Raw genomic sequence first — 12,802 nt, 5'->3', positions numbered from 1 at the left:
AGAGCGAGACCCTGTCTCTAAAAAAGAGCTGGGTATTATGGTAGGCTCTGTAGTCCCAGCTACTTGGGAAGCTGAGGCAAGAGAATCACTTGAACCCAGAATTTGAGTTTGCTGTGAGCTATGATGCTACAGCACTCTATTGAGAGCAACAAAGTAAGACTATCTCCAAATAAATAAACATAAGACTTTGAATCATGAGCTTTGGATCTAATCCCAGAATTGCTGCTGATTTTCTGGGATCTGGGGGGTAGTGTAATGATGATAATGATAATGGAACATTTATTTATCAAGCGTTTTACTGCTTCATCTCCATCTTTACCCTAACTTCAGGGGGTGCGTTGTGTTACAGAAAAGATTTAGAAAGGTGCAAAGTCTGTGTTTCAAAGTCTTCAAGCTAGTTAGTGATAGCCTGAGTTTGAACCCAGGCTTTCTGACTGCATATTCATTGAACTACTAACATTGTCTCCTTGCATCAAGTTATTTAACCTCCCCAAAACCCAATAGCTTCATCTGTTAAATGATTGAACTATACAGTGTTCAGCTGAAGGCAGAGGAGGCATGAGCTTAAAGCAGTCTGTCTCTACTTTGCTTTCCCATTCTAGGAAAATGAAGTCTCTCCCTTTGGGGGTAAAAAGGCAGTATTGACAGTATTTCCCAAAACATCTGTCTCTGGCTTAGAGCACCCCTTTTGAAAAAATGGATCACTGACAGTGTTTAGTATCAAATCTAGTTTTAATCTTCTATAACAAGTGGTTTTACCCTCCCACCCATACCCCCCAACTGTGTCCAGGGTTTTAATGAGAATAATGTCCTCTTTCCCTGGAGTCTGAGGTATTGGCAATGGCAACTGTCCACTGTTAAGAGGACATGGGGCAAAGCAGAAGTCACAGACCATTAGTGCCTTGTAGCTGCAGGGATAGCCTCAGTTGGGGCTGGAGTAGGATGGGCACAGGATAGGGCCCAGGAATGGAAGAAGGGCATAGGAGGCTCTCTGCAGAAGCACCCTATTTGTTTAAAGGCGGGAAATAGGAGCTAACAGAGGCCAAGAACAAAAGTTATCTTTTAAATAGAGCATAGGATGGGGAGCAGGGACCTCATTAGCCTCTGGTAACTTCCAGTATGACCTGGGCAAGGGAAAAAGTATAGAAACTGAAAGTCAAAGATTCAGTGCTAGCTGAGCGGTCCCTCCTTCCCCCTACAATGTGCAGGGAAAGGCCACAGGTGGGATGGTACTCCAGAGCCTCGCTTTTCACTCCGCCTTCTTGGGTACCCGGCCCATCTTTGTACAGATGTTTCGCAGGAGGAAGAAGGCAGCTGTGCTTGCTGCACAAATCACTTCAGCCACCCAGAAGGCTGTGCTCCAACTGTAATGCTTGGCAATGGTGCTGAAGGGCAGCCCAGCCAGAAAACCGCCCACTGCAAGGGAGTGGGGGAAGAGCTTGAGCCGTTTTGAGGCGAGAGCCAGTGGTGCTTGCTCTGGCCTCTAGCTGGCCTATGTGCAAGGCACAAGTGGGAGAGAGGGAGACATTCTAGAACATACCACTTACCATTGGCCATAAGTCCTACAATGGCATGGGAGGTACCACACAAGTTGGGAGGGGCACTCTCATTGGCTATGACTCCAAACAAGGCAATGGGACCATAAGAGGAGAAACCAAACACAGCTCCCAGCACCAGGATCCAGAGCTGCAAGAGCAGTGTGGAGTGGCATTCAGAGTCAGAAAGCCTACCCTCTGCCTGCCCACCCCTGCCAGAGCAGAGAAGAATGCTTGGTCCCCAGGAAAAAACAATAGTAGTAAAAGAACAGTAAGTGGCCTTCCTCACCCACCTCCCCGCTACAACTGACAGCACAGGGCTAGAGTGGTAATTCCACACGGAGCCAACCCAGGGCCTAGATAGGCAGGGGAAGGAGGCACAGAAGTCATCTGAGTTAGTGCTATTATTGGAATTCATGCAAGCTAGACTGGCTAGGAGTGAGGCAGAGGGGGTAGGACAGAGGTGAGACAGACCAGGTGAAGAACCACAGATATCTTTAAAGCACCTCACTCTCTGTAAAGCCTGTGAGCTCAGCAAGAGGGTGAAGAGCTGGAGTCCAAAATGCAACATCCTAGAGGAGCACAGGGAAGAGAAGAAAACCAGGCCCAGAGTGAAGGAGGAGAACCAGAAAGCAGAGGAAAGGAACTTCAGTACCATTAACTGAAAAGAGAAATCTGAGAGACAGGCCGGGCACGGTGGCTCACGACTTTAATCCTAACACTCTGGCAGGTCAAGGCGGACAGATCACTTGAGCTCAGGAGTTCGAGAGCAGCCTCAGCAAGAGCAAGACCCCATCTCTAAAAACAGCCAGGTGTGGTGGGCGCCTGTAGTCCCAGCTACTTAGGAGACTAAGGCCCAAAAGTTTGAGGTTGCTGTGAGCTATGATGCCAAGGCACTCTACCGAGGGCGACAAAACAAAACTCTGTCTCAAAAATAAATAAATAAATAAAAATCCCTGAGAGACAAAGGACTGGCCCAACCCGGAGCCAAGGAGAGGAAGACTGAGTCAGTGGACCTTGTTTTCTCTCCTTGTACTCTGCTTGAGGGACAGGCCCTCCTTAATTACCTTTGGAGAGTCACTGGTCACTGTTACTCTGAAGAGGTACATGGATACTGTCATGCCAGCCATCATGAACAGCAACAGGCCATGTCGAGGGTTCCCGTAGATGGACAGCCCTGCCTATGGATACAGTGCCAGCAATGTCAGGCCCTCAGGGCAGAGAACCCCCACTCCTGGACTCTGACACAGCAGGGCCTCTGCTGACAGGTCTTTGGCAACCCCACCACATTTCTTGGCCCTGGGCACCTCTGTGAGGCCCTGGGAGCTGCCCATTCTGTTTGAGGGCAAACTCCACAACATCCCTTCCTCCACCCCAGTTGGGGCAGGCTTAGGACACGTGCTAGGGAGCTGCACCTAGACTGTGCCCAGCCCCAGTTTTCTTAAGGCTATGGAGAAGGCTACAGCTAGGCTGCAAGGAATTCTGGTTCTCCTTGACATCAGTTGAAACTTATTCCTAAGAGCTTTACCTACAAATCCCTTGGAAAATTAAAAGTAGCCTGGAACCACCATCTGCCAACCTGCCTGTGCCCCAGGACTCCTATCTCTCCAATGCTTGTCCCAGCCATGCTGGGAAGATTCAAAAGGACCCTTCTCCTTCCTGTCCCTTCTGCCCACTCACCTTTGCCATGGCCCGGTCTGACAGGTAGCCAGCTGCAATGCTGCCTACAAGGCCCCCAACCTCCAGGGCACTCATGTAGGAGCTACCTGCAGTGGGGAGTTACAGTGGGAAGAGGGAAGGGAAGGATGGGAGGGTGTTACACTTTGGGATTGTCCCACCGTGGCTTAAACCCAGAGAGGTACAGGATCCCCAAGGGTGACTGGCCTCGGAGAATAATAAAGAGGTTAAAGGAAAGCAACCTTTACCCCTAAACAGATAAAGCCTGACTTTCCCATCCCCTGCACTGGTTCCTTCCTGCTCCTTATGCCCACCCCATCTCAACACTCATCTTACCCACAAGGGCTGACTGTCCTTTCTCCTGGATAAGGAAGAACTGGCCCCAGTCAGTACAGCAGGTCTTTACTCCAAACACTACAAGGTAGCCAGTGGAGAGCACCCACAGATAGGGTGAAAGCAGCAGCTCCTGTAGGGTGCTCTCCTCCTTCGCAGAACCTGGAGATAGGAAGAGGCCAGGCCTCAGGCTCTGCCACTGCTGCCCTGCTCCCACCTGAGCCCCCACCATTCATTAACCAGCCACAGGGGCAGAGTCCATTAGCACAATCAGGATCTGCGTGAAGGGTATCCCCTCACCCCACTGCTCTCTTCTACCCCACTCTCCTGCAAGCCTCAATGAATGAAAGAGAAACTGAGGACCAGGGTGGATGGGGGAAGGCACCCAAGCACCATGTAAGCTTAGGATGCTATGCAGGACAAGGGAGTCTGTGCTGTGTTGGGAGGTATAACATGGGTCACAGCACTTGGCCTGCCATTTGTCTGGTACCTAACTGCCTCTCGGGACGCAGTTTTGTATACTGCCCACCGTCCCTTCCCACTCCTTCCCCTGCATCCACTGGCTAGCAAAGGACTAGGCATATAGCTAATTCTCTACAAAAATCTGCCCAACAAATGACAAATGAAGGTGCCCCAGTGGTTGGCTTAGGTGGGGGCTCACCCTTCTTGCCCTTGGAGGGGGTGGGGTCCAGATTGCGGAGTCCAACATCAGCAGGTTCATTGTGGATGAGCAGGAGACAGAGGAAGGAGACAACCACACACAGCGCCCCAGACAGGGCCAGTGTGCTGCGCCAGCTGTAGCTCTGGGCGAGGATGGTGGCCAGGATAGGGCCCAGCCCTCCAGCCAGGTTCATGCTGGTTGACAGGATGGCCCACCAAGTGCCAAACTGAGATGGCTCAAACCACTGTGGGGTGAGGGGGGGACAAAGTAGGTGCCTAGCCTAGAGCCCATGTCATGCTGAGGGTGGGGATCAGGTGAGGCAGATCCTGAAGCTCACGTTACAAGGATGAGAGACAAGTCTACTTGGCAGGGCAGTACCCCCATCTGCCACCTGATCCCCGCCCCTCAGGCTCCTAAAATATCTTGACAAGCAATAAGAGCTGACCGGGAACTCCTGAAGAACCTGCTATGGGTTGGGGTGGCGGTGGTATTAAGAAGCGGTGCTCCGGCTCAGAGCCTGTAGCTCAGCGGCTAGGGCATCAGCCACAAACACCAGAGCTGGCGGGTTCAAATCCAGCCCAGGCCTGCCAAACAACAATGACAACTAAAACAAAAAAATAGCCGAGCGTTGCGGTGGGCACCTGTAATCCCAGTTACTTGGGAGGCTGAGGCAAGAGAATGGCTTAAGCCCAAGAGTTTGAGGTTGCTGTGAGCTGTGACACTACAGCACTCTAACAAGGGCAACATAGTGAAACTGTCTCAAAAAAAAAAAGAAGCAGTGCTCCCCCATGCTCTTTAGGCATTCTCTAGTCTATGCCAATCCAAACAGGCTCTTTGAAAGTACTCACCTTTCGCAGGACTTTCCCACATGGGGGCCAGCCCAGCCCCTGGGCCAGTCCATTAAGGAACCAGAGAGCAGCAAAGACAGGCACTGTGGCACTCCAGGAAAAGATGATATTGACTAGGCCAACCAGGAGCAGCCCAGAAGAGAAGAGCCAGCGAGCACTCATCTGGTCAGACAGCACCCCACTCACAAACTTGCTGATAGCATAGGCTGCAGATTGGCTGCTGGTGATAAGCCCTGCAGAGGAAGGGAGCATGGAGCAGGATACCTGGAGATTAGAGACCAGGACAGATGCACAGGAAGGGTAGAGGAAGGCCTGGAGTTAGATGTGTGGGGGTGCCTAGCAGGAAGAGTCAGGTTCCTTCCCAGAAGAACAAGAGCCTGCACCTGCAATCCTGATATTCATAGGGTCTTACTATGCCTGCTACCTCTCCCGCCTCCTAGGCTGACCCCTGACTTCTCAGATGCAGCTGTCAGGGGACAGAAGGAAACAGGACATGGCAGCTCCCCTCTCTGGATTTGTGTATGCCTGACTTCCCACCTCACCCTGGATGCCAGTCCAAGACCTCTAGCTCTTCTGTTGCTCCACCTCCAAATCTGGGGCAAAGGGCTCAGGATTGGAGTCAGGGACCTTATCTCTCCTGAAGGATAGTATGCCAAGAGACATGAAGTCACTGTGCCACCTTCCCAGTTCCCAGTAGTCACAATGTCAGTAGCCAGCACTCACTCTGCAGCCTTAGTATGCACGCACACAGGTGAGACAACCATACTCAGAACCCACGCAAACACACTCAGATTAAACACACACACACACACTAGATAAGCAGACTTCCTTAACTTTCACCTGTACACATCCATGTACATGCACCTCAGAGCCTCTTCACCCTGCACATGCAGACTGGCTGGCCCCCAGCCTCTGCTATGCACTTAACGCCACACACAGTACACACCTGTGCACAACACATTCCATAAACACCCAATGTGTGTCTTCCTGGTTTTGTGTTCCTTGACCCACCACCCTTCCCTTCCAGAGCTCACCCAAATCATCTTTGTCCAGCGGGATCTCTTCCACCAATGATGGCATGACAAAGGAGAAAGTCTTGCGGTTGAAGTAGTACAGGCTGTAGCCCCCAAACATGGCTGAGAAGATCACAGCACGGTAATAGCCATAGCCTCCACCTGCCATTGTTGTAAACAGCAGGCCCTCGGAGCCAGAACACAGTCTCTAACCACAGCTCTTGCTTGCAGCAGTCACAGTGTCCAGATCTGCTGAGTTAAGTTTTTCTCTGTTCCCTCCTCCACCCAGCCTCCCAGGCTCCCTTTATAGCCACCTTCTGGACAATCATTAAGCCTGGGGCGGCTCCTTGGGAACCCAGTGTCCTGAGGGAGACAAGAAAACAGCAGATTACTGAGAACCAAACTGTGGGGGGTGGAGGGGGTCCTAGAGGGAGGCATGCCTGTGAGCTAGGCCAGCACCTTGTGTACCCAGGATTTCTGCCTTTCTTTCCTCTTACATATCCGCCCCTGTGAAAACTAGCTGTGATTAAAGCGTCAACCTAATTACTTTTGTCTGCATGAGCCCAGGGGAGGCAGGGGTGGGATGAGTAGAGCTGGAGCTGCCCTCTAGCCCTGCTCACTAGGTCACCAAATCTCGTTCATTCATTCATTCATTCAAGGTTTATTAAGAGCTCCTGGTTCTAGGCACCGCATGTGGAACTATGTTGGTTTGTGTGTACACACAGACACTCAAATCATACATAACCCAACCACCCCACTTCCAAGCCTTCTGGAGCTGACCTCACCCCTGTAACTCCCAATGTTCAGCACACAATGGATGTAACTGTTTCCTATAGTGGCAGAATTGTAAGCAAGGGGGAATCCCCCCTCGGGTCTCACTGTCACACAAAAAGCCCCACTAGCTGCCTTTAGATCCCCATTACCCTGCGACGTCACTCTGGGCTTCCATCTGGCTAGCTGGGGGCTGCAAGATCTGGTGTCCAACCTGGGGGTCGTTAGCAAGGGCCGCCCCCAGAACGACTGAGTCTGTGGGCAGGAAAGTGCCCAGGCGGGCTTCGGACTGCAGCGCCCGAATCGTCCTGCTTCCCAGGGCCCCGGCAGTATACCCCTGGCTTTTCTGCTCAATTGGGAAAGCAACTGGAGCGGAAGGCGTAGGCGCTAGTGCAGCGGGCGACTGCACGTAGTCTCCCGGACGCCCCTTGCAGTGGCTCAGCCTTGCAGGGTAGGGCTGGGCGGCGGGAGGGGGAGGAGAAGCGACGGGCTTGGTCTCTTGGCACCTGCCCGGTCCCAGTGTCCTCAAGCTACCCAGGACACCCTAGCCTACTCTGAGGCTGGGAACCACGGGGGCCAGGGCTGCAAGAGCTGGAGAGGTGCAAGAGACCACAGGACTGGAGCAATACAAAGGAGGTGGCATGTGCTGGCACTGCCCCTCGGTGGCCCCCAGACCCAGGAATTGCCCCTGCAGGTTCAGGAAACGGTTCCAGGTTGTATCCGAAGTCGGGGTTCACCGACAACGGAGCCCCAGACCTGAGACTTCCCCTCCAGTCCCGCCCTAGGTGAAGCCCCTCCCCCGCACACCTCCCCATACCTGAACTGAACCCGGAGCCCGACTAGGACCGGGTGGGGGGTGGGCCGGCGAGCGCTGCGCATGCGCGAGGGTGGGGGCGGGGTCTCCGCCTGCAGTTTAGCGCGCGGGCTAGTGGAGCTTCCTCTCGTCGCCGAGACTATAATCTTAAATCCTGCGGATCGCGCTGCTCCTTGGATGGGGACAGCGCCCTTTAGAGGCCGGACATGGTATGTCCACTTCTTACCTGATTACATTCAACAGACTAATTGTTATTATTAATTTTTTTTTTTGAGACAGAGTTTCATTTATTATTAACCCTCGGTAGAGTGCTGTAGCATCACAGCTCATAGCAACCTCCAACTCCTCGGGCTTAGGCGATTCTCCTGCCTCAGCCTCCTGAGTAGCTCGGACTACAGGTGCCCGCTACAATGCCCAGCTATTTTTTTTTTTGGTTGTTGTTGCAGTTTGGCCGGGGCTGGGTTTGAACCCACCACCCTTGGTATATGGGTCTGGCGCCCTATCCACTCAGCCACAGGCGCCGCCCCAGACTAATTGTTAATGAGTGCCTTCTACTACCGAGCACATGCGAAATACTGACATCTTAATCGTTCCCAAGTTACAGTCGGGGAAAAGTCTTTTAAGAGAACACAGTATTTTCTGTAACAGATTAATGCAAGTTCTCATTTTGCTTTTAATTTCATGAGAGTGTAGCTTTGGACTGCCGTTTAGGATGAAACAGCAGATTGTCAAGGTGCAGATGATTTTTTTCATGGTGCAAACACATCATAAATGAGAACCTAAGAGTCCCCTTGGTACCAGGGAGAGCTGGGGTCAGTCATCCAAGATTTTATCTTACTGTGGGAGAAGGGGGAAAACTGACATTTACTAAGGATGAGTCTAGATCACCCAAGCACCATGTAAACTTAGGATGCTATCCAGGACAAGGGAGTCTGTGCTCCCCTGTCTGTGCTCCTCAGGGGAGTCTAGATTCTAGACTCTAGGCTGGTGCTTTATGGGTATTTGTTATCCAGCCCCCATCAACTACTCTTTGTGGTGTAGAGGAAACAACTGCTAAATAAACTAATGGCTGAATTTCATCAGAGCCAGTTTACAGGCTGGGAAACTGAGGCTCATAAAAGGGAGGTCACTTGCCGGATATGGTTCGGCTGTTACCTGGTGGGGCTAGAATTCAATTTAGAGCCCCTCCCTGGTAGCACCACATGGCACATCCCCATTCAGCTTTTAGGGTTACTCCTCTTCTTCCATGCCCATAACTGAGGCTTTGAAAATTCAGAGTATCTCCTTTTTCTAAGAATTTGGGTTTGGCCAGGCCCAGTAGCTCATGCCTGTAATCCTAGCACTCTGGGAGGCCCAGGCGGTAGATTGCCTGAGCTCACAAGTTCAAGACCAGCCTAAGCCAGACTGAGACCCTGTCTCTAAAAATATCTGGGCATTGTGGTGGGCACCTGTAGTCCTAGCTACTCGGGAGACTGAGGCCAAGAGAATCGTTGAGCCCAAGAGTTGAAGGTTGCTGTGAGCTGTGGCACCTGGGCACTCTACCAAGAGCAACAAAGTGAGACTCCATCTCAAAAAAACAAAACAGTGGGTAGGGCGCCAGCCCCATATACCAAGGGTAGCCGGTTTGAGCCCAGCCCCAGCCAAACTGCAACAACAACAAAAAAACAGCCGGGCGTTGTGGCAGGCACCTGTAGTCCCAGCTACTTGGGAGGCTGAGGCAAGAGAATTGCCTAAGCCCAGAGTGCTGTAGCATCACAGCTCACAGCAACCTCAGACTCTTGGGCTGTGACATCACAGCACTCTACCAAAATTATTTTTAGGGCCAACAAAACAAAACAGGCAAAACTCCTCTCTGTGGAGTAAAGCCTTCAAGACCATCAAAGATCAGGGAGACATTCTAGTAGGAGGTGTGTATCAGGAGGGGACTACCCCACCAAAAAAAGAAATTAATGCAGTCCTCAGTATGTACAATTTGAAAATTTAAGTGTGGTCAGACTATAGGGGGACAGAGATAAAACAAGATTACCGGAGTGTTTAATGAACAGGACCAGAGTAAACCTCAGATTCTAATCCTGGACCAACTACATTCCAACAGTGTGACTTTGAATCATCTCTAATGAAGTCTAATATCTCACAAACCTCAAAGTTCTCTGGTAGGACTCAACAGGTGATTTAGATAAGAGCTCAGAAAATTTAGATAAGAACCCCAGGGGAGGCTCAGTGCCTGTGGCTCAAGTGGCTAAGGCGCCAGCCACATGTACCTAAGGTGGCGGGTTCGAATCCAGCCCAGGCCCACCAAACAACAATGATGACTGCAACCAAAAAAAATAGCCAGGCATTGTGGCGGGTGCCTGTGGTCCCAGCTACTTGTGAGGTGCAGGCAGGAGACTGCTTGAGCCCAGGAGTTGGAGGCTGCTGTGAGCTATGATGCCGCAGCACTCTACCCAGGGGGACAGCTTGAGGCTCTGTCTCAAAAAAACAAACAAACAAACAAAAACCCAGGAGAGATGGCTGGAGGAATTGTAAATGTTCCAAAATTGATAGCAAAGATATTTTACACTAGGGAAGGTGGTCAGAGGAGGTAGGAGGTGGAGATGACATAAAATGGGACCACAGTGTAGCTGGACTTTAATTAATTCAACAGGTATGTACTGAGCTGGAGTCCAGTGTGTACTAGGCACTGTGCTTTCAGCAAGGCGCATCAGAGGACCAGGAAACCGAGTTTCTCCAAAAGCAAATGGGGACAGAGTCCCTACTCTACCTAATATGAAAGTAGGAAACCATTAAGCCTTCCCCCTACTTTTATTTGTAAGGTTTACTATACAATAAAGTACAAGAAGTGCATGAATTTTTTTTTTCCTTTGAGGCACAGTCTCACTTTGTTGACCCCATAGAGTGCCATGACTTCATAGCTGGCAGCAACCTCAGACTCCTGGGCTCAGGCGATTGTCTTACCTCAGCCTCCCAAGTAGCTGAGATTACAGGTGCCCACCACAATACCTGCCTATTTTTAGAAGCAGGGGTCTCCCTCTAGCTCAGGCTGGCCTCAAACTGGTAAGCTCAGGTAATCTGCCTGCCTCGGCCTTCCAGACCACTGGGATTTCAGGTGTGAGCCATGATGCCTGGCCTATTTTTTTTTTTTTTTTTTTTGGAGATAGGGTGTCATTCTGTCACTGAAGCTGGAATGCAGTGACACTAGCCTTAAGTTCCTGGGCTTGAGCCATCTTTTTTTTGAGACAGAATCTCTGTTGCCCTCAGTAGAGTGCCATAGCATCACAGCTCACAGCAACCTCAGACTCTTGGGCTGTGACATCACAGCACTCTACCAAAATTATTTTTAGGGCCATGCCTATGGCTCAGTGAGTAGGGCCCCGACAAAATTGCAACAAAAAAAAACATTAGCCGGATGTTGTGTCGGTCACCTACAGTCCCAGCTACTTGGGAGGCTGAGGCAAGAGAATTGCCCAAGCCCAAGAGCTGGAGGTTACTGTGAGCTGTGATGCCATAGCACTCTACCAAGGGTGACAAAGTGTGACTGTCCCTAAAAAAGAAAAAAAATTGTTTTGTTTTTTTCATTGCTACTATATAGAAATACAATTGATTTTGATGTGTTGATATTGGATCCTGCAACTTTGCTGAATTCCTTTACTAGTTTTTGTTTGTTTGTTTGTTTTGGTGTCAGCTCACAGCAACCTCAAACTCTTGGGCTCAAGCGATCGTCTTGCTTCAATTTTTCTATTTTTAGTAGAGACAGGGTCTCGCTTTTGCTCAGGCTGGTCTTGAACTTGTGAGCTCAAGCAATCCACCCACCTCAGCCTCCCAGAGTGCTATGATTATAGGCATGTGTCACCTCACCTGGCCTTACAACCCTTTTTGTTTTCATAAGTTGATAGTAATGCCCCTCTTTAATTTCTGATTTTAGTAATTTACCTTTTCTTTTCTTTTGAGACAGAGTCTCACTTTGTCCCCCTTGGTAGAATGCTGTGGTGTCATAGCTCACAGCAATCTCAAACTCTTGGGCTCAAGCGATTCTCTTGCCTCAGCCTCCCAAGTAGCTAGGACTACAGATGTCCACCACAATACCTGGCTGTTTTTAGAGACTGAGGTCTCTCGATCTGGTACAGTCTGGTCTCCAACCTATGAGCTCAGGCAATCCACCCGCCTCAGCCTCCCAGAGTGCTGGGATTACAGACATGAGCCACTGTGCCAGCCCATCTTCTTTTTCATTTTAATACATCTAGCTAAAGATTTCTTAATTTTAATGATCTTTCCAGGAAACTATCTTATAAGGTATTTTTGTTTTTCTGTTTCATTTTACCTCCATTCTAATCCTAATTTGCTTCCTTCTGTTACATTTGGGTTTAGTTTGCATTTCTTTTTCTAGCTCCTTAATGTATATTTTATCCGTTTCTTTCTTTTTATTTGGAGACAGTGTCTGACTCTGTTGCCCTGGGTAGAGTGCTGTGGAGTCATAGCTCACAACAATCTCAAACTATTGGGTTCAAGCAAGCCTCTTGCCTCAGCCTCCCAAGTTACTGGGACTAAAGATCCTGCCACAATGCTCTGCTGATTTTTTTCTATTTTTTGTAGAGAGGGGGTCTCACTCTTGCTCAAGTGGATCTTGAACTCCTGAACTCAACTAATGCACCTGTTTTGGCTTCCCAAAGTGCTGGGATTACAGATGTGAGCCACCATTTCCAGCTGATTTATTTGTTTTTATTTTTATTTTGTATTGTTTTGTTTTGTTTTGGCCAGGGCTGGGTTTGGACCCTCCACCTTTGGCATATGGGGCTGGTGCCCTACCCTTTTGAGCCACAGGTGCCGCCCTTATTTGTTTTGAAATGTAGGCATTTACTGCTATAAATTGCCCTGTGAGTACTGCTTTCAGTGAATCCCTTAGGTTTTCATGTGGTGTGTGATTAAAAGTCACTTTTTAAAAGAGCAGTTTTAGGCTGGGGGGCCCATAGCACAATCGTTATGGCACCAGCCACATGCACCAAAGCTGGCGGGTTCAAGCTGGCCCCAGCCTGTTAAACAACAATGACAATTCCAACAAAAAAAATAGCCGGGCGTTACAATCACTTAAACCAAAGAGTCTGAGGTTGCTGTGAGCTGTGACACCAGCACTCTGTCTCAAAAAAAAAAAAAAA

The 12,802-nt window shown here is 50.0% G+C and overlaps 1 protein-coding gene across 3 annotated transcripts; it reads right to left on the bottom strand.

The window, feature by feature from the left end:
• Positions 1 to 710: 710 nt before the first annotated feature.
• On the bottom strand, positions 711 to 6,709 carry SLC37A4 (solute carrier family 37 member 4). Of its 3 annotated transcripts, XM_012809593.2 has the most exons (8): positions 6,089 to 6,699; positions 5,055 to 5,287; positions 4,207 to 4,450; positions 3,549 to 3,707; positions 3,216 to 3,301; positions 2,603 to 2,716; positions 1,548 to 1,686; positions 711 to 1,416 (listed from the first exon to the last, which is right to left on the bottom strand). In XM_012809593.2, exons 1-8 carry the CDS (start codon positions 6,234 to 6,236, stop codon positions 1,250 to 1,252), a joined length of 1,290 nt encoding a protein of 429 aa, XP_012665047.1. In that variant the 5' UTR covers positions 6,237 to 6,699; the 3' UTR covers positions 711 to 1,249. The 3 variants fall into 3 exon arrangements, with proteins under 3 accessions (XP_012665047.1, XP_012665046.1, XP_023373077.1); XM_012809592.2 differs by having other exon boundaries at positions 1,065 to 1,686; positions 6,089 to 6,709; XM_023517309.1 differs by having other exon boundaries at positions 1,065 to 1,686; positions 5,055 to 5,318; positions 6,089 to 6,158.
• Between the last annotated feature and the right edge of the window lie 6,093 nt (positions 6,710 to 12,802).

This window comes from Otolemur garnettii, unplaced genomic scaffold, assembly GCF_000181295.1.
Source record: "Otolemur garnettii isolate 467f Iridium unplaced genomic scaffold, OtoGar3 scaffold00108, whole genome shotgun sequence".
Lineage (NCBI taxonomy): Eukaryota > Metazoa > Chordata > Mammalia > Primates > Galagidae > Otolemur > Otolemur garnettii.
The sequence above is the reverse complement of the archived record's forward strand: the minus strand, read 5'-3'. Positions and strand labels throughout refer to the sequence as shown.

Coding starts and splice junctions, on each gene's coding strand:
- SLC37A4 (XM_012809592.2), bottom strand. CDS start 6,236: ATGGCAGGTGGAGGCTATGGCTATTACCGTGCTGTGATCTTCTCAGCC. Junction 4,451..5,054: donor GTGGGAAAGTCCTGCGAAAG/GTGAGTACTTTC, acceptor CTCACCCCACAG/TGGTTTGAGCCATCTCAGTT. Junction 3,302..3,548: donor AGGACAGTCAGCCCTTGTGG/GTAAGATGAGTG, acceptor TCCCCACTGCAG/GTAGCTCCTACATGAGTGCC.